At 44.8% G+C, this 22,162-nt stretch overlaps 1 protein-coding gene across 1 annotated transcript; it reads right to left on the bottom strand.

Annotated features, from left to right (window-relative positions):
• Window positions 1-217: 217 nt before the first annotated feature.
• On the bottom strand, window positions 218-3,202 carry LOC119197131 (cytochrome P450 1A1). Its single transcript, XM_037453173.2, has 7 exons — window positions 3,106-3,202; window positions 1,873-2,759; window positions 1,651-1,777; window positions 1,439-1,528; window positions 1,200-1,323; window positions 950-1,036; window positions 218-848 (listed from the first exon to the last, which is right to left on the bottom strand). The coding sequence occupies exons 2-7, from the start codon at window positions 2,710-2,712 to the stop codon at window positions 551-553; spliced, it is 1,566 nt and encodes a 521-aa protein (XP_037309070.1). The 5' UTR covers window positions 2,713-2,759; window positions 3,106-3,202; the 3' UTR covers window positions 218-550.
• Window positions 3,203-22,162: the final 18,960 nt, after the last annotated feature.

Genomic DNA, 22,162 nt, shown 5'->3' with positions numbered 1-22,162 from the left:
CAGAAAACGTTTGAGAAAACACTGGTTTAAGATGTCATTACTATGGAGGATATTTAGATGATGTATTTTTAAATCAAGCAAATAATAGGACCAAGATGATCATTACAACATGGTTTATTTGGGTTTTCGATTGAAGGACCACATGTCCTTACATGCTACACAATCATTGATACTTTAGAGATACAAAGTACAAAACTATATCACCTACTCGAGTTACTACTTAGTCTCAGAGCGTTTTACACCTTCTTAACGGGAGCAGTTTTACTTTTAAAACACAGCAGGTATCTCCTTATACTTCACTGAGAAGCACCCACCGTGTGCAGGAATATCTCTTCAAGAACCAAAATAAACATGACAAAGATTTGTTCACACAAACGCAGACAATCTGCAACAAGCAAATTCAACCGCCTGCTTCAATGCCCTTAGCTCTGTAGATCAAATTCAGCATCTGGTGCCTAACATCCTGACCAATATCCAAACAGAGACTCTCCATACAGTGTTAAGAGTCAACACAACACCACCTATTGTGTCAAACACTCTGTAAATAGCTTCACTCCTCACTCCCGGCTCGCATCGTCGCTCTCAGGTGGCAGCGCTTGTGCTTCATTGTGAGGCCGTATTCTGGGGTCATGTCCAGCGGCTCTCCGGGTATCGCGTGGAAGTGCAGGTTCTGGACGATGACCGCCAAGAAGAGGTACAACTCGTTCCGTGCGATGACCTCGCCAATGCAGCGACGCTTGCCCATGCCGAAGGCCATCACCCTCTCCCCCTTCATCTTGTTGACCTCGGTGCCGTCGGCACTCAGGAAGCGGTCCGGGTTGAAGGTGGACGGGTCTTTCCACAGCTCGCTGAAAAGAGGACGAGATGAAGGAAATTATATATAATACAACTTGTTTATTCTGGGGCAGCTAAGTCAGCCATCTTCATCTGTTTTGATTAAGAAACTTACGGATCTTGGTTGACCTGCCACTGATTGATGAAGACGCAGGTGTCTTTGGGAATGAAGTAGCCATTCAGAGACGTGTCTTTTGTGGTGCTGAAAGGACAAAAGGCAAAGTGTAAGTCCGCTGCGTAATCGCATGCTTACATATAGGTTCACGGGGGGGGGGGGGTTGGTCCCGGGAGTTTAGCATGTCATCAACACACTTAATTCCACCAGCACAGTGACACTCGTATCTTAAAAAGGAGGTAGACCTTACCAATGAGGGATGGTGAAGGGCAGGAATGAAGAATGGCGAAGGGACTCCAGGATGAAGGCCTCCAGAAAGGGGAGGTTGGGTTTGTCGGAGAGGAGGGGAAAGCGATCCAGACCCACTTTGTCCTCTGGAGAAAGATCAAAAACAGACGGAAATGAGCATTCCTGCATTACTGTTTCCACTTTTGAGCTTTAAGTGGAATACCTGAGGAAGTGTTTGGTATAAAATATAACTGTACTTACTCAGCTCTTGATGAAGCCTCTCTTGTATCTCCGGGTGAGCCACCATGTACATCACTGACCAAGACAATGCAGTGCTGATGGTGTCAAAACCTGGAGGAGAAACATGAGGAAACTCATTTATGCAGTTGCTTATTTATGTATTTATCTCAATTTATTAAATTAAATGTATTATCTTGACCCGGTCATTCAACATGCAGAGAAAGTCAACCTACCCGCTCCAAACAGGTCATTGACAATTCCCACAATCTTCTCGTCTGACATCTGCACGTTGGAGTTCTCGTCCAGCTTCCGGTCCTCGCAGTGATCGATCAGGGAGTCGGTGATGTCACGAATGTGGTCCTGAAAGAAGATGATCACCCGTTCATATTCAGCTATTGAAAAGGGAGGAAGCAGTGTGTCGTTCTTTGAGACAAAAACGTGAAAGAGACGCCCACCTTGTCATAGGTGGCGTAGTGCTCGCTGACGATCTTCTGAACAAATATGTTGAAGCGTGCGTTGATGTCCTTAAACTTTGCCAACAAGGCGTTGGGCAGGAAGCGGAGAGCCGGGATGAAGTCCGCGGGGTTGCCGTTCCCCGCCACCTGGCTGAACTCGTCGCTGAGGTTCACCAGGCTCAACAGCTCCTGGTCGTCGTGGCTGTAGCGGCGGCCGAAGCACATGCCGCAGATCACGTTGGCGACGGAGACCACGATGTGGCGGAAGGGGTCGAAGCTGCCGTCGGCCGCCATGACGTCTTTGAGCTGCTGGATCAGGTACTTGCCCTCCTTGAGGATGTGCTCCTCCAGCATGCACGAGTACTCGGGGGTCGTTCCCTCCAGGGTGGAGAAGGAGCGCAGGGCGCTGTAGGCCAGCTTCCGGCGGGCGCGCCAGACGCCGGCCTTGTCCGTGCTGAAGGCCAGGCTCTTGCCGTCGTTGATGAAACTGAAGCTGTACAGGTCGGGTCGGCCGGAGAAATCGTCCCCTTGCTTGACGAGGGCCTGGCGCACCGTGTCATTGCCACTGAGCACCACCACGGGCCGCATGCCGATTTGGATCTGGAAGATGTGGCCGTAGCGCTTGCTCATGGCGGTGAGGCTGAGGTAGGGCCTGCTGCCCAGCTCCAGCAGGTTCCCGATGATGGGCAGGGGCTTCGGCCCGGGCAGGCGGCGGAGCCCCTTGGGGATCTCGGTGTGGAAAAACTTGTAGATCAGGTAGACCAGACACAGCGTTGTCACAGCAAACAGGCCCTCAGACACCGACACCGGACCAACAAATGGTAGCACCATAAGCCCCATAATGACAACTGATTTTCTTTCGTTATTTGAAATGGCTTCTGCACAACCTGGGAATTAAATAGGAGTGGCATTAGAATAGTGTGGCAGGGAGGAGGAGAAGTGTTGTGCAACATGTTGACTGCATGCGCTACGAATTGCAAAGAAACTGCATGTATGTTATTAATTACTCTTTAAGTTTAAATTGTGCACCAAAAAAACTTTTTCAGAATGCTAAGTGCAACGGAGTGTGCTTTTTTACTACCACCAAACTATGACTCAGGGTAGATCCCATTATGACAACAGTGATTTAAAAGAAAGAATAGGAAGGTGCAACTGCAAAGACGCACAATTATTAACAGCATTGCATGCTGTGAGGCAATGCTGTGTTTTAAGTTGCATATATATTAATCTTACCTTAGATGCCGGCGACAGAGCAGCAGTTCTGGTAGAAAAAAAAGCTTTGTATTGAGTTAATACCGGAGTTTACTCTCTTAATGTCTCCCAAACAGAGAATGGGCTTGTGCTCTTATAGTGCGCACCGCAACTTCATTGGCTGCTCTTCGTGACGTAATCCCCCCCCCCCCCCCATAACCCCTCCCTCGTCTCTCGTCTCTTTCTCATGAATGAAGTTTAGCACTGAGAAAAGGTGTGTGTGCGTGTGTATGTGAGCGTGTGAGCGTGTGTTTATGTGTGCGTGCCTGCAGTAATTGCATATTTTACAATTGTGGAATGAAGCTTTCAGGTTGTTGTTGTATTATTATTTATTGTTTCACAATATAAGGAGCACGTTATAATGCATATATGAAATGCATCTACTCATCTGTGCCAGCAGATGATGCATGGTGCATGGCAATACAAATAACAAATGAATCAACTCGGAGATCTATTTAACACAAATGAACTATGCGCGTTGAGATTTTAAACCGACTTTAAACCGGAAAGCTTTAATGTCGAGGGAATATTTAATTTATTGGCCGAGAGCAAGACAAACTATTTGAGAACTATCACAGATGGCCTGCAGTTACACCGTAAATTTCAGGATTTTTTCCCCTTCTATTTCTTCTTTTTTAACTTCTAAAGTCAGTCCCAATTGCCCCCCTAGTGACACAATGAAGGTTTGGTGCGTGAGAATAAGAGTTATGCGAAACGTGCGCATGCAGCTACCACCCAGGCGGCTCTAAGTCCTGATACAACAGTCAAATGCCATGTCGTGCGTGCAGCTACCTGTTAAGTTAAAGATTGACCAGTTGCGTGAGAGCGCACTGATCAAACCCTCACCTTCCCTTTGAGGAGGTGGAGGATGGGGGTGGGTGGGTGGGTGGGTGTGGGGAGGGAGGGGGGCTGGGTGGGGAGGGTAGGGGGGGTGGGGGGGGTGCAGCTGGAGTGCAAAGGGTAGGTGAGTTCAATACCATTCCTCTGTCTGCAAGCAGGGAGCTCTGTGACTTGTGGGTTGTTTGCAACAACAACAACAAAACAAAAAACAGTATGATGTCGTCATTCAATAGGTGCGCTGAGCTTGCAAAACTTTACTCAATTAATCAAACTTTTAATGTTTTGGGCTATATGAGGTCTGCAGTACCAGCCGTGGTGCGTGCATTCTGTCGGGACTCATTGCGCAACAGGTGTTTAACCAACATCTGTGGTCGGTGACATTCGGCGATGGAGCAACGGCTCTTTTAATACTGACCCTCGGGTTTTCTGCTTCAGCAGCTTCTGAAACTTGTGACTGTCTTAATATTTACCAACGTTCAATATTAGCAGATTTGCTAAATGCATTGGCAGGATTTTCAAAAGATTTATTTCAATGCTAAATATATTTTATCCCATGGAGGAATCTCTTCTTTATGTCTCCCGGTGGATTATTATTAATGTTGGGGTTCTCTTTTCAGTCATTAAGTTCAGTGAATTTGAACTAAAACTAGTACAATACTTTATTGTATCCTTATTATCCTCAGAAACCAAATTACTGAAGATTTTGAATCTGAAAGTTTCAGTTTAACTCTTCGGATATTTCTTTATGAAATTATTTTTAGTCACAATGAATGGATGAAGGAATGAGCCACTCGCAATGAGAAAAATGAAAATGGATAGTTTCCATTTTCATTTTTTTCATTGCGAGTGGCTCCAAACGAAAGACGAAGTTTCAATGTGATGCCCTAAGCATTTACTTGATAATATAGAATGGTGTAAAAGTCAGTTATTATTTCGGAGAAGTGTTCTTCTGTCATTTCAAATGTTATTTTAATAAACATTCTGTTATCCACATAAATAACAGCGAAATGGAAAATAAATAAAATACGGTTAATACGTGTGTGGGCACTTTACCTCTCGTGTATTGTGCTTACGCACGTCTCCATTGCTTAATGTATTGATGATAAAGTAACAACATCTACTCTCCACGGCACATCACGGTTTATTATTAGTCTCAACAAGACCGCCGCGTGTTTGAACTCGGAGTGAAAAAAGCAGATAGGAAATTCGGGGAAGGTAATTGGATAGAGGGGAAAGTCCAGCAGGTAAGAGTTTGGTGTGCGTATTTATCTGCGCGGCTCGGCACTGTTCCGATCCGCCCGGACTGCGTGTGCGTGCGTGTGTGTGTTAGCGTGGGCGTGCGTGTGTGTGTGTGTGTCGCCTCTCCGGGGACTCTCCGCCGTGCGCCGCGGGACTGCGCCTCTGGTGCTGCAGGTTGCGTGAGAAGCGGAGCCGGCGTCCAGAGGGGAGGGTCCCGGTCTTCTGGACAATCCTAAATCTGCTTGGTCAAGTCACGCGAAGGCGGCAGCCTCAGGAAAAGACACAAGGGTCTTAAACTCGCAGAACAAAGAGCGCAGGACGCAAATCGCCCCCCCCACTCTCTCTCTCTCTCTCTGTTTTTTTCCCTCCCTCATTCTCCCCCCCCCTTGCTTGGACACGAAGGTGCACATATTTGCGCGCTATAGCTTCTGTAAATGCGAGGGTCTTGGGGCTTTGGAGTCATGCAATCCGCCACTCAGGCTTCATTCATTGCAGTCATGCAACGCCGTGCGTGGGGCCGGACTGAGCTGCCGCACATGGCGAGAAGCCACCAAGCAGCAAAACAACTTATGAAAACTAGTAGCAATCATTGAACGAGGCGAACTGTACGTCACCCTTTCTCATGCAGCGTGTCCCAGCGAGAAGCCTGGCATCGCTGCATGTTTTGGATTGGGCTATGGGAAATTTGAGCAGATGATTTAATTCTCCAGGCTCTTACATAAACAGTTATACAAACACCAAAAAAGGAATTAACATTGTTAGAACACCTCAACTAGAGAGAAATGCCAGCATCCTATACTACACATTGCACAGATCTCATTCTTTCAGATTGATTGCTTTTCTCTGTATTTCTCCCTGCACCCTCTGCAGCTGCAACAGACCCCAAGCAGTGCTGTGTGTGTGCTTCTGAGCGCCACAACGCTGGGGACTGCCCCCTGGAACATCCTGTCGCTCTAAGTTAAAAGAGGAAACCATGTCAGCAGTGCTACATTGATCAAAACAGGGGGAACTACTACAAGTTGAATCAGTACAGCGCGGCGGACGTCAAAGCATTTGAAATCTTGTGGGATGTGGGGAGTGTAATTGTGGGATGAAAGTGAACCTGATTAAAGATGAACGTGCGCCTCGAGGGGGGGAACCGCCTGCAGGTGAGGGCCGGCTGCATTCTCAGCGGGCCCTCAGGCTGTATGTGTCAAATCCCAGCAGGTGAACGCCAATCCCAGCCGGAGACGAGGCGACTGTGAATGTCACACAGCGGTGCTGAAAACTGCACTTTTTACCTTTTCGAATTCACACTTTTTTAAGGCACTTGAGCATCGCTTCCTGCAGCCGAAGGGGGAGCGGGAGAGAAGAGGAGGAGCAGAGCAGAGGCGGTAGGATGTGAGCCAGTGGGGATACTCCGTGGGGGTGAGGTTATCTGCTCCGTCCCTAAAGGAGATTACAGGCTACAGGAAGGGACGACTGCTGCTGTGTGCAGATCTGACCTCAGCCAAAGCAGCGGCTGCACAGGGCGAGCCCCAAGGCCGAGCTGGAGGGGTGCGGTGTTAGTTTCCAACGCGTCCCTTATTATACGGAACTGGGGAGAGAGAAAAAAAAGAAAAAGATAAAAGCTTTGCCCTCAGCCATGTACCTTTAAATTCTTGGACATAAAAACAGGTGTAATGACATGTGAGGGTTGTTAGTTTCTACTCACGCAACGGCTGTCACGCACACACCTCCTGAGCAGGTGTGTACATCCGTTTCATCGTGTGACTGTCTTTGCATACCGCCGCTGTCAAGAGGCCGTTTTTTTCTTTGTGTTGGTTTTCATGATTTAGCGTGAGCTGACTGAACCAATGCGCCTGTGCAGGCTAGTCACGAAGTGACAAACCCTCAACGACACTTTGTGTCATCAACAAAAATGATGACACAAAATATTGCGTTTCTAGTGTATCACGCGGCCTTCACCTTTGCTCATTCCTTTTATTTGTAGGCAGGACATTAAATAACGAAAACGCCCAAAATACTCATCAAGACAGTAAATTTGAGATTTAAAAAATAATACTTAACACGAAACCTCGTTAATTATGAGATCCTGTCCTTAAAGTTTGCAGCGTTGACCCCGGCCTGCTTCAAGGAAGCGGGAGGACAAAATGGGACTTTCCCTTTCATCCGTCAAGCATCACATGGTTGAGTTACACAAACTCTATGTGTAATGATTGTCTTTAACGTCCTGTTTTTGTTTGTTATGTTTGATTATTATACGTCCAATGTGGAGCCATCATAATTAGACCCTTGTAGACACTGCTAACACTAAACGCAGAATTAACAAACAAATATTTAAACTTGCAAATTGTAATTCTGCCAATGTACAACATTACTCTTGCCAGACAGGTCAAGAAAGTAACGTCTCACATGAGCCCCTCACTGCCAAAGGACGTACGTTCTGAGCATAAGGAGTAAACTAAATAAAGAGACCATTTCACATCTAGTCCACGTTAATTCTAAATTCAAATGCTACCAGATATGAAGCGACGCCGTTGCTTCACTGTCAAAGAGAACAATGGACCAGGAGGACGTGAGCCGGCTCCTGCGTGTGTGCATGTGCCCGGTCTGGCAAACCATAATAGGATTATTTTGGACGGCAGGTCATGACACCCCACATGAATGTTGGCCGTTACCTAACACAAGCCTACGCGGCGTGTCCCGCTCACTGCATCGCCCCCACAAGAAATGAACAGCAGAGCTTAGGTACGTGATCACGCCAGGCGCTTCAAAGGCCAGTTAAGTTATGGACACATGGCCCTGACCTCAACAAGATGGCATCCAGTACACGCTGTGATGTAGTCAAAGTAGTCCATGTGACAGTGAAACAACACTAGGTCTCCTTGGTTGAAACACAGCAGAATTTTCAGAGTTCTTTTTCCAGTGTCGGGCTCAAGTGTTGAAGTGCAGAGTCGAAATCACTGCAAACTCTCACAGAGTCAATTGTACGGAAGAGAAACAAATGTAAACACCAAGTGTTAAAAATGCAACGTAAGTTACTTGACGTAGTATTTAACAATGAGCAGATTTATTTTTGACACTTATCTTTTCACAATCATGTATTACATATTAGTCTGAATGTGATTATAGTGGTTACATAGCTCAGCGTTCATCAAGGAGGACGCTGGTGGCAAAAGGAAGAGCTTCCCTGTGATATGGCCCATAGCTGTGCTACTTTCATACGGAAACGTGGAAACACACCTTCCATTTTCACAGATTCACTGCAGAATATATTGAATGGTACAACAATACACTTTCAAAGGAGACATTCCAGATGTTTTAAGAGTGTTTAAACGTTTTTACTGGTGTCGTCCACAGCAGCCAGAAATAACCTGGAAAAGCTTTAGAATGTTTAAGACTGAAGCAAGGATATGAATTACCAACGGCTCGTTTAAAAGTTTCTGAAAAATTACCGACATAATCAAACATTAATATGTATATTTTTTACTTTTCTATATGTTCTACGATACCAGAAATAAATAACAACAACAACAATTTTTACATTATAAGAAAGTGGTTTGTCCAATAAAGGTTTATCCTAACGGCTGCACTTAGGACAGAGGACGCAAGTGACAGGGGTCCTGGTGGGTACCGGGTCAGCACCAAAACTTCTGCTTATGGGCCTTTTTTCACTCACAACCAACACCGCCACGACGTAAGTGTGTGCGTGCGTGTGTGTGTTAGTATGGAAGGGAGAGAAGGAGCCCGCGCGTGTTCGTGTGTGGGTGTCTGTGGGGGGTGGGGGAGGATTAGTAACCGAGCTAAATGGTCCCCCCCCTTCCTCCCACAGTCCTTCGTCCTCATTCAAGCCGGTATTTACACTGCGTGGCAATAACAATAGTTGCGTGCGGATATATCTCGGTCATCCATCTTTCTGTCACCTCTCCCTCTCGCGCGGAGCACGAAGGTGTCACACCCGAGAGCGTGAGGGGCAGGGCAAAGGAAGACGAGGTCATAATGGGAAGTCCCGTTAAGTTGGTTGCGTGTTCGTGGGGAGTCATGACCCGCGAAGGAAGAGAAGCAGCGACCTGTGCGTGTGGGAATGTCTGGTTTGCTCCTTTACGCAGCAGAATGGCGCGGCTCGCTACGGGATTATTCGGTTTCTGATGAATCAAAGCAGTCACCAAAAAGCATTATTTCAGCTGAACGTAGAATAAAACGCAAAAGAAGGTAAAGGTATATAGAAAGTTATCTGGAACCAAGGAATGCAGCACTCATCTCACCTTCCACCTCGTATTAAAAAAAAGAAGAAAAAGAAAGATCTCCTATTATAGCTTTTTGCATGTTTTTTGTATAGTGTTGTTTTCCCAAGATTCTTTTATTCCCAAACAGATTTATTGAATTCCAATGAACTCATTCATCACCAGAATAGCTGATCATCATTTTGAATTGTTTCATTTGTACAATTGAATAAAGATAAACAAACATAACAAAGATAGATAATATCACACTGGGGAAGAGGCCGATTTTAATAGATTTTAAAAAGTTGCTTATTCCACTCTCCTGCAGGCAGCATCACACACTGCCTGACAGAGAGTTAGTGAGAGAATTGAGGTCATGATCCTTATTAAATGTCTGGCTGTGGCGCATCATGCTGGCGCCATGGAAGTACAAAAAAGAAGCCTTCTCCCAGGGAAGTATTTAAAGCTCCACTAATCAATATTTTGGAAATTAACGTTGAATAAGATGGGAAAGACATCTCATAAATAGTGACAAAAAAAAAAAAACGTGCACTCTTCAGCTCTGAAAATCATTTATTTTGATGTCTGGACATGTCCTTTATTCCTTTATTTTCTTCATTATTATCAGCAGCAGGCAGATGTTTTATTTAAAAATAAGAAACTTTCAGAGATAACGCTTGCAACATTGAGATGTTGATGAAAGACACATAAGCACTAATTTGTCAGACCAGGCCTGTTTTCTTTATTCTGCGCCCCTGCGGCTCAATGGTGATTGCAGCTTAAAAAGAATCACGCAAAAGTAATTTATTTAGAATACAATCTTTCCAGCATATGTAAATTTGTAATCAATGTCAATCGCGTTGGCATTACTTAACTCTTGAGTATTTCTTCGTGGAATTTGCCCTGGAGGCCGATCCCCTTTTTTCAAGGGAAATAAGATATGGATAAGCTTGTCACGCAAAACAAGTCATGCATTACATTAATTAACCTCTTCTGCCCCCATACACGCACACGCTCGTGCGCGGACCGTAACCTTCTCCGTGCAAACCGGCGGGGCCGTCAACCAGCTGATATATCCAGAATGATATCAGCAAGGAGGTCTCACTCAGACGCTTTTTCTGGGGACCATAAGGAATGAGCCGCGGTATACAGTGGATTGGCATCAATGGAGAAATTTAATCCAATCAATAGTTAATCAAATTGATCTAATCAGGTCATTTATTGTGTTGTTAGCATGTTAGATGTTTAATGATTGTAGTGGGGTAACAATGAGAATCCTGTGTGGTTTCATTTAAGTATCATTATTAGTCGGTGGATATTGTTGCCAGTGTTGGTAAAATAAGTTACTGTAGACCGGCTTGGCTGTAAAATGACTGTTTTTACTTATGGTAACGTCTCCTTTACCTACATCTGTAGGCTTCAAATGATTTTTTGGGACTCGAAAATAACTATCACGTTTTCACATAAAAATCCAAGTGCAAAATTCCAGGTCGAGGGATATTTGAGTGGGTTTATTTCAGGTTAGAAAATGTTTTATTAGCGACAGAAGGAAACGTGTGCAGGTCGTAAACGGGAAAACGCGCCCATTTGAAACACTTGTTTTGCGTTTACGCAGGGATTCCTCCGCCAATAGACGATCTGCGGGTTAATCATTGTGCATTGCGTGCAGACTGTGTTTGCTCGGACAGAGCCAAGGGTCGGGAGGTTGTGTACAGAACGAGCTGAGGGAGGTATCGGTCACCCTTTTCTATCAAAACAATCATCGGCCTTTTTTTTAGACAGCACGCTATTTTTGTTAAAAAAAAAAAATCCCAACCGTGCAGTTGTGCATGCACGGGGTAACTGCGCGTCTGTTGGTTGCTATAACTGCTGACGGACAAGTTTGGACGTGTCGTAATGCACGTTTCTCACTTCATTAATCCGTTATTAACATTATTAGATTTAAAGCATTCTAGGGAATAAGTGGAAGTCCCTCTACAATCATCAGCCCCTCAAAGTTGAATGATTAAAGTGAGTCCCTGGTGGGAGATCCAGATCTCCGAGTGATGGAAGCTACAGCACTTAGTGGAGGTGAACTGTGGACACAGGTCAGCGAAGCAACGTTGATGGTAGGAGACAGGTCACAAACCCTCAGTCTCCAGCCCAGTGTCCCTCGTCAAACTCAAACACAATGTACATCCATCGGCTGAACTATGAGGATGCCGCTCCCATTTCCTGCTGTTGAATTGAACCACGTTTTTTTTATGTGTTAAACTTGCTGATGCAGTCGATTTTTAAGAGAGGGATTGTCCCAGACCGACCCAGGTTTACTACTTTCAATACAAATAGCTTGACGAGACCAAAGTTTGGCCACAAACCCAAACTAGACAACACAGTCAGGTTTTCCTGTGTACCAATCAAGAAGCGTGTTTATCCAGGTCTCTGATCACTGTCTGCTGTCCATGCGTCCTCAAGCCTAATTACTGGAGCAGCAAGTGGGAAGAAGAGAAAAAACAAGCACGTCATCCGGTGATCAGTTGAGGTATTCCGGCTGTTTCCGCAAAAAAACACCCATTTTCTCAATTCTCAACCAGGAAAACGTTGGGAACAACTAACTGTACGCTGAACAGTGAAAACAGCTTGTGCACTGAAGCATGAGGAAAACCCCCTGTTTAAATCATGCCAGTACAAAGTTGTGGAAGGAGCATCCTACCGTGATCGCGGGTCTGAATAACTGCTGATGAAGACGCAACAAAACGTTCATTCATGTACAACTTTGCAGTTTTTGTATCTCCACTATGCAATTTTAGGGGTCACGCCATGTGCTTAAATATACTCACCGGCCACTTTATTAGGTACCCCATGCTAGTAACGGGTTGGACCCCCTTTTGCCTTCAGAACTGCCTCAATTCTTCGTGGCATAGATTCAACAAGGTGCTGGAAGCATTCCTCAGGGAGTTTGGTCCATATTGACATGATGGCATCACACAGTTGCCGCAGATTTGTCGGCTGCACATCCATGATGCGAATCTCCCGTTCCACCACATCCCAAAGATGCTCTATTGGATTGAGATCTGGTGATTGTGGAGGCCATTTGAGTACAGCGAACTCATTGTCATGTTCAAGAAACCAGTCTGAGATGATTCCAGCTTTATGACATGGCGCTTTATCCTGCTGAAAGTAGCCATCAGAAGTTGGGTACATTGTGGTCATAAAGGGATGGACATGGTCAGCAACAATACTCAGGTAGGCTGTGGCGTTGCAACGATGCTCAATTGGTACCAAGGGGCCCAAAGAGTGCCAAGAAAATATTCCCCACACCATGACACCACCACCACCAGCCTGAACCGTTGATACAAGGCAGGATGGATCCATGCTTTCATGTTGTAGACGCCAAATTCTGACCCTACCATCCGAATGTCGCAGCAGAAATCGAGACTCATCAGACCAGGCAACGTTTTTCCAATCTTCTATTGTCCAATTTCGATGAGCTTGTGCAAATTGTAGCCTCAGTTTCCTGTTCTTAGCTGAAAGGAGTGGCACCCGGTGTGGTCTTCTGCTGCTGTAGCCCATCTGCCTCAAAGTTCGACGTACTGTGCGTTCAGAGATGCTCTTATGCCCACCTTGGTTGTAACGGGTGGTTATTTGAGTCACTGTTGCCCTTCTATCAGCTGGAACCAGTCTGGCCATTCTCCTCTGACCTCTGGCATCAACAAGGCATTTCCGCCCACAGAACTGCCGCTCACTGGATGTTTTTTCTTTTTCGGACCATTCTCTGTAAACCCTAGAGATGGTTGTGCGTGAAAATCCCAGTAGATTAGCAGTTTCTGAAATACTCAGACCAGCCCTTCTGGCACCAACAATCATGCCACGTTCAAAGTCACTCAAATCACCTTTCTTCCCCATACTGATGCTCGCTTTGAACTGCAGGAGATTGTCTTGACAATGTCTACATGCCTGAATGCACTGAGTTGCCGCCATGTGATTGGCTGCTTAGAAATTAAGTGTTAACGAGCAGTTGGACTGGTGTACCTAATAAAGTGGCCGGTGAGTGTATATCAGCATACAGTGTGACCCCGAAAAAGAATGTGCTGCAAATCTACCAAGAGTGCACTTTTGGTTTTTGTGGACCAGGGATGCCCAATAGATCGATCGCCATCGACCAGTCGCAAAGGCATTACAGGCATTAATAGTCGATAAAATGACGCCACGTCACGCGTGCGCAGTCTACCGAAACTAGCGATCCTCGCCTACTAACCCACGCATTTCATTTCATTCCCCAGGCGACCCAGCTTGACTCCAGTCAGGTAGTGACCAACAATGTGCGCTGTCGTTGGTCACTGCTACTACGACTTACTGGCCTCGCGAGCCTGAAAAGTGTGGCCACCCCCTGATCTAGACAGTATGTGTAGAGTCTCATAGTGCAGAAAAGTGATTCCTTTGCAGAGACCTCCACGTGACCCTCTGCCCTCTTCAGCCTCGTTCAATGCTTTTATCTTTTCTTTTCTATCAATTTTACCCAAACTCCCTTCCATAAATTTTATTGCAAGTCAACATATAACCATCTAATTCAGAGATAAACAATCACACATTGGTGTGATTGTTTATCTCTGAATTAGATGGTTATATGTTGATATAACCAATGTTGTACATTGTTGTACATTGGTTATATCAACATATAACCATCTAATTCAGAGATAAACAATCACGCCAATGTACTCCACATGCTAATCTGTAAACTCACAATAGATTACTACACCTTCCCTGTCATGTGCGTCCAAGAATCCCTGGAACAGCGGGTGTTGTGATGATAAGCAGACACGAATAATGCCCTTGCGTGAGGAAGCTCCAGTTGTGCAGGTACACGTGTTGCACCGAGGCCATTGTGTTCCAAGGTTTATCTCCTTAATCAGTACTTTGCCACCAGTTAATCATTTGTGCATGCCAGGGCTCAGACACACACACACACACACACACACACTGGATTCATCACACGCAGTGGGAGAACAGGGGCGGGTTAAAGACAGCCGCTGGACAGCAGTGTAAATTACAGCCACCGGCCCTCCTGTTGTACCGGGGGGGGGGGGCGCATTGTGAAGCGCTCGTCTGATCCCTCTGTGTCTCGACATGCTCTCCCATGCAACGCAGCCAGCGACAAGGAGGCAACAGATGAAAAGATAAGTGCGGCGGCTGAAACACACGGCCTGCTGGGTTTGCACAGGAATTCCATGCGCCGCATTGGTGCAGTTTTATGGCATTCTTTGGCAAAACACAAAAAGCTAAGTCAGCCAACGACACACACTTACATGCATACATACAGACATTGCAATGTGACCCATGCAGGAACAAAAAGAGTGAACAAAAAGCAGCGGCTACGGTGTGACGTGCCGCCACGTGCGATACGTAAAAGGCTGTAACCCAACGGCTCGTTAGCTCGCAGGACCACACAGCGGGAGATTAAAGATGGTGATCATGACAGGAGAACGCTTAAAGAGAGACAACAGCCAGCAATGCCAAGGACCTGCCACGCGCACACGCACATGTCGCAACGCTGTCGAAGGTGTGCGTCCAAGTGGCAGACGTGAGCGTGCATGCATGTGTCTGTGTGGGAGAATAAAGGACAGAGGAGTCTCCCGTTTGTTGCCAATGGGTGTAACCGGGCTGGAATAAATGTACGTCCCTACAGGGCAGCGCTTGCTCGACATGCAGCCATCTCCGGGACGTGAGAGCGCCTCGTAAACAAAAAAAGCACAACAACAACAACAACAACAAAAACACATCTGCACCGCGTCTCATTCTTCTTTACATGTTCACAGAAACGTAACACCGTCCCTGCTCGGCTTTATGCAAAAAGAAAAGCATTTGATGGTATCTGTTTGCATTGTGGGAAGAGAAGAATATCTCACGGGGGAACGTTGCTGATTGTGTTACATGCGGTGGGGACAGGACACGGCGTTTGCACAGTCTGCCCTGCCGTGTCACGTCAAATGAGCTCACACATAGCTCTGCCCATTACCCTGCCTGTCAGGTGAGACATTTTTCCTGATTTGATCTCAAGCCAGTTCTCAGCTCCCAAATTATGAGCAATCATAACTGTGGCAGATTTCCTATATTAATAAAAAAGAAACGGCTTGCCGCTTGGCTTCGGGGGTTCTTCTTTGTCGGATTGAGTGTCTTTGCTGTTAATACATTTTGCGTGATAATGCTAAGATCATTCTGGTTACTACTTGTATGATTAAAGCGGGCCTATCTAATCTCTAGGATTGGCCAAAGATCAATAGCAGTCAGTGCAATAAACCCTGAAATGATATCAACCATTTCCATAGCAAAGAGCTGTCAGTCAGTATCAGCTGTGTTGTATCCTTTCAAGTGTTGAATAAACCCTTCCTTTTGTTGCACAGTCAGCGGCGGTCGCCGCGCTGACATCATCAGCAGGAAACGTGGCTATTTCAGCTGATGGATAAGACAATGAGTACCAATCCCTGAGCATATTCACGCCGTCTTCCCAAACACCCTACGAGGAAAATCGTCAGTTGTGCATCTGTGCATCCAGCAGTGCGGCTGCAAAAGGGCTCTGTGAGATGGGGGGGTCTGTGTTAGGTCAGTGAAGGTGCAATGCGGTGCAATACGCTTAGCTTGTCCTGATAGCTTGACCTTGGACCTCTTCACTTGGGTATTTTAGCCATTCGATCATGCAACTGTATGCGTTGGCACAATATTTTCTTTGTTTTCGTGGGTGTACTTAACTAACAACTACTAGTCATATTAGTATGCACTACAGCCTATTGTATGAAGTGTTGTGACACCACGTACTGCTTTCCGTAGTTAGGCGTTGTACAACAATGAGAGTGTTGCGGTAAGCCTTAGCATTACAATGATAACTGATGAGGAGGGTCATCTCCTCATAGACTTCCATGCAATCAGACTTATTTTTGCAGCTGGAAGAGTCTCCTGCTGACTGCCTGGATTCAGGCTTGGGACACTTCTGATTTGGCTTTACTTTTCAGAACCTAACTTGCCATATGGTCTCCCTCAAACCAGTCTTGGTAATGTCAAGCCTAGCTAACCAGCTGCCAATATTAACGAGATATTTAGCATACTGCCATCAAGTGTTTTTGGTCTTTTGATCTATCCCGAGAATGCGGCAAAGTGGATTTTCTTTCAAAGTTTAAGCTATTCCTTTCAAAAGATGTTAGTTGTTTTGCTATGTTTCCCAAACTCAAGAAATTATTTAGGTGAGCACATTAGCAGAAGATGGGCCAAAAATAGGAAAATAGAACACAGGTTCTAATAAACTTGAATTATCCTATTAAGTTTTATATCTTGGTTACACCCAACATAAAGAATGTACAAAAAGCTTGGGAGGTATTGAAACTTCCACATCTGCAGATGAATCAAACCTGAATATTCATGATGGTAACACCAGGAATTTAAAAGATGCACGTACACAGTGCATAAAGGAAGTGAATTAAGACATGCATGCACGGGTGTGTCACCAACAATGTCCTTGCCAAGAATACGCCTCAATTTCTTGTACGTGCACAAAGGCAGGTCAGGAAATGTGCAAGTATGCCACGCCGCATTCCTGTTTTTCAACAGTATCACAGCGTTTTCGAGACATTGCCTCCGAATTCGAGGAGTCATTCAATTGTTCAAACGTCCTCGTGAAGAAGACCCCTTTGGCCCCATGTCCGTCATCAAAGTGAAGACAAATAAATGTTTCAATTCAAATCGATGAAAACCCCGTGCAGTCACAAAGTGAGTCACAAACAAAGACTTTGCACCAGCTGCCCGGTGTTCATAGGGTTATATTATGTATATCCACACATCAATACATTCAGCTCAGGCATTGGCTGTGTCCTTGTGTAAACCTGCCCCCCCCCCCTCCCCCCCCTACCTGATTTGTCACTACCATCTACATTATTGCATGTAATGAATGAGAGAAAAACAGTTGATAGCTGTTAGTAACAATCTTGGCGACGCTCCCATGCAACAGATGAATGAAGAAACATTTTTTGTGAATGACGGCGGCTGATTGACAAAGTGTTGTCTCCATCTTTGTCATTCAGGACCTTTTCATAGTGAGGACAAGCCGTTTTCTTTGCCAGTGACGGAATTACAAGTCGCAGCAAGGAGGAAACTCTTGAAAATGGAAGCATGCAAGCTTGATTTAGTACAATGATACCCGACAGAAGGAAATGTCTGCTATTCATGTGGTACCACCATCATGAATCCAGGTTGACATGGTAATGAGAGGAAAATAAAGTATATTGAAATGGAGTCAAAAGTTATTAAAAAGTTGTTCAGCAGAACGGATGCTGAAATTTGACTTTTAATTTGACATATCATGTTTATCTTCTATCGAGACCAAATGCAAAGCTTTTTCCAGCGCTGCACATTTGCAACTGATGAAAATGAGGAAGCTGCGATGTGTTGTGAAAGCCAATCAGCGTTGAGATCCTCCTCCTGTCCTCTGGACATTGTTGAATTGGCTTGTGGTTGTAAGAGTTTATGAGCAATCAAGACTCAGACACTGAGGAGACGTCCAGAAAAATGTAAATGATGTATATGCAAGTGTCAACAAGATCCTTTTTGTTGTATTTATTTGCCTGGCTTGTCTTTAAACTTGGTAAGTTTTGAACATTTGAACACCCCCAGTGGTCTCCCGCAGATTCGGGGGCAGTGATCAAGTCCTGTTTGTTTTGTATCAGGTGGCAAAAATGAAACGTGAAAGCCAGGTGTTAGGATTTAAATCTGGGAAATATTGATTGACAGTTCTGTTTTCCAAATCTCATGCAGATATTCGTGACGGCCTTAAGGAGGAGGAATGAATGGGTCCAAAGCTAACGGCCTTTGAGCCTTGACAGGCCTCAGTGAGGGAAGCCAAGTTGTTGTTGGGCAAAACTCCAACGAGCTGCTTTTAATGAACGAGGAATGCCATGGAGGATACTGATTGCCATGCCAACCACACTACTCTGCTCACATGTAGACCAGGATGTCTCCAAACAGGAAACTCTCTTGCACCTTAAAATTCCCCTCCGTATATATGACGAATGTAAATATGCCCAAATTTACCCCAAGAATGTAAACAAAGCCCCGACTTTCGGGATACATGGAATACAGCAACCCGTAATGCAGTAAACACCACAGGGTCCAACCTGCGTGTTTTCCATATTTACAAAGATATAACAACACTCATCCCGTCACCATTATATTTGTATGGTCCCTTTTTCATTTTCAAGGATAATTCCTCATGAACATCTGGTGAAAAAGTGACACAAAATAAAAACGGGGGCCTAATTTCCAAACTCCGCAACTGGCCACTTCCACCCAAAACTACTTTGTATAAGTATTACTGTTCTATTGGCTGTATTAGTCAACAGCAAAGACAAGTGTGAATAACTCACAGAGAAATATGTCATTGTAAATGACACTACAAAACATAAATACCATTGACAGCAGTTCCAGGGTTAATAACATGTTTTATTAACACTCTCTCATGACCCAGCAGGCACTACTCTGTAGTTACCTTAACTTTAATCAACTGGATGAGCATGCTCTCTCTCTGCGTGAGAAGGAAAACTGAAAGAGAGAAAAGTCCCCAGTTGGAACATCCAAAAAAAACCTCTTTGGTGTTTGCTGCGGCAAAAAACATTAACATCCAATAGAGCAGCAGCACAGATTTCCTTTCATTTAGTTGATTTTGTTACACAAGTCACGTTTTATAGATCTAAGCGCTGTGGAAATACCACAGTTCCCTCGGGGCAAATCCATCAAAGAGACGCGATGAAACGCCACCAAGGCCACTCGGTGTTCCCGGATTTTTTGTGATGGACTTTTGATCAAAACACCTTTTTAACTGTGTGTCACACCTTTTTCGAAGTGGAATGTTTCCTGCCTTGTTCTCCCCACCTCCAGTGCATGTACCTGGCTATGTGCTTGCACAGCAGCAACCACATGCGTTCACCTGAAATGAAAATTTCCAAAATAAGTCAGGACGCTGAACCTGCACCTTTCAATTCCTGTCGAAGCCAAATATGTTTAGACTGCAGCTGAACCAAAGCCAACCCTCACAAATCCATTTTCTATTTCTATTAGAGGCTCATGAGGAAAGTAGACTTGACATATTTGGTGTTGTTCCAAGTCCACACATTGTGAAATAATAAAAAGTTTTCCTATGTTTTCAGATATGAAGAGAAAGTTGCATCGTTATCGTTTAATATAATAAATGATTGTGTAAAGTATAAATATTGTGTCAGTCATGTATATTTTATGGAAATTGAAAAACCATTGATCCACTAAAGGATTGCTGGGATCAAGCAGATGTCAAGTCCCTGCAGGTTGGTTTTCACTGGCAAACCATTGTGAAAGAAAAACACACTATTACACATGCACTATTCTGTCAGAAACAATGTGCTCAATTTAAACCTTTACCTGTTCAACTGGGTCAGTAGCGCTCAACAAGGGTTCATATTAGTACCATATAATGCAAATATAATGGACCTGAATCTAAACTAATATGAAGAATGACCTCAAATGTCAAATGTCAAAAGGCACCATTGCAGGTCTTCATTTAGCCAAGTCAATTATACTTTTTGAAATAATCCATCAATTGTAACTTTGAAGAAAGCATCAGAACCTATTTCATGAACAGCATGCAAAGTAAGTAAGGAGAAACACAATCATCATTTTTTTTTTCAGTTTAAATCCATGAGCTCCTTCTGCTGGATAAACAACGGTTCAATAAAAGGCCACCAGAATTCCAGCCAGCAGCCAGTTCCAGGCAGCTGCTGTCTAAGCGAGACCTTTGTTAATGCTACTGATTTCCGCGCATGTGCTTTGCCGAGGCCCAATCAAATGATCAGCCTGCTTTCCAAAGCAGGCCACTAGGAAATTCCACTATCACAGAAACCGCTGTCATGCCAGATAAAGCTGAACATTGCGGTGGCCAAAATCAACAGTTTGTGGTACTTTGCAAGTGTCAGCGTGACAAGAGGCCGCGCATGCAGGGGAGGTTAACCTGAACGCTGCAGGCGCCTTGCAGCAGATCCTTTGCCCACTTGAGAGCCACAGGCGGATTGGGATGCAGTCACAGTCACCCAGCTGTGGTTTGGCCCCAGAACATTAACAAGTCCTCCGTTTGACATAACAGGCTAAGTGGGAAGCAAACACTTAGATTAACTGCCATCGCAAAACCAAACACCGTTGACAGGATGTGTTACAACTTGCATTGTTGTGAGGACTCAAGGAACACACGTCATTGCAGCAATATTATTATTTTCTTAAATCATAAAACGAGCGTGTGTAAAATGCTGACAACGAGATGAGTGACACAGCGATGTTTTGCAAAGATTTGCTGCTGTGAGAACAAATTAAATTTCAAAACATGAATCAGTTCATCACATGCTTCATGAAAAACAGATGTTATGTTGACTTCAAGTGGAAGCGACGGATAGTGTGGTGTAAATACTTAAAGTCCAGACTGCTTATTTGGAATAAGTAAATGGCGCCACAGGATGCCAGATTCTCCAAAGTAAGTCCACCAAAAAGGGCTGACTTGCTCCTGTTTGTTCAAAAAATTAACTGCATTGCTCATTTGAATACACATATTTTATTGGCTGTAGTATCACGTGATGTTATAAGCATTGCATGTCATTGGTCGGTGTGTTTCCTGGACCCAAAGGCCACAAAAGCAGCCCCTGTTGGAGTAGAAGGGGCTTCAAAATAAGCAACGGCATGCGGGTCCCAAAAGGGACATCATTTGATCCTATTATCAAGATAGAGGCTAATTTAACTCTTTTCTCTGCTACTATGTTCAAACAACAAAAGCAGCATGTGCATACATGAAGCGTAGCATCACTCCCATCAGAGACATGCTCACGCTGCACTGATTGGACGGTCTGCTTCTAAAGTCAGATTTGCCTGAGGAGAGCTCAGTAAACGGATATTAAATCCCCTCATGATTCCTGCAGCAGACCTGAGAGCATATTTACACATCCAGCAGATACAAAGGCATTCGCATTGATGAATTGATGAATATAAATCCAAGTTACACTCTGCTCATCGCTCTGTTTTGGTCTCCACCAACTCCAGAGGGAAAAACAACAACAACAAAAAATTGGATCTGAGGGGAACCGTCAGCAGGTAAATCATTTGTGTGTTCCCCAATTGTACTTACATTGTTAACATACACATTTTAATAAGGGCAGCAGTTTTTCTGGTAGATAATCACCAACTTTATAACAACCTCCCTTACTTTTTAGATGCTGTTAATATCTGTATTAGTTTTACAATTATAAAACCCATTTTCTGAAATCCCCTCTTTGAGTAGAGATAAATCTTTCATGGCGAGATGCTTAAACTGTCGGTCAGAGGCCGACAGTACACATGAGTTTAAGTGGCCTGTCATCGAGAATTTCTATGCTTCTAAGCATGTGAAAAGAAAAAAAACAAGTTGTAAAAGTGCCGCTGCCACAGGCCAGGTTAGGAGGTCGGGAGGACTAAAAAGATTAAGCTGTTGTCCTCACGCGAGGCAACCCTGCAACCAGAGGCAACGTTTTTTTTGAGGGGTGGGGGCTGGGGGGGTGTACTCTCTAAAAGACCAAGAGCTGTGAACTTGCTCATCTGGTTTTTCACGCTCTGGGCTCTGCTGCGTGCATGCGAACAGCTTGTAAATGACGGAGGAAGCCAAGGTGTATAGAGACCAGGTGCCTCAGGCCAAGGGAGTTTACACAAAGTGTTGCCATTAATCCGCCCTCTCAGATTTTTCTATTCAT

Source organism: Pungitius pungitius, chromosome 4 (genome assembly GCF_949316345.1).
Source record: "Pungitius pungitius chromosome 4, fPunPun2.1, whole genome shotgun sequence".
Taxonomy (NCBI): Eukaryota; Metazoa; Chordata; class Actinopteri; order Perciformes; family Gasterosteidae; genus Pungitius; species Pungitius pungitius.
Note: the sequence above shows the minus strand (reverse complement) of the source record. Positions and strands in the feature narration are given on the sequence as shown.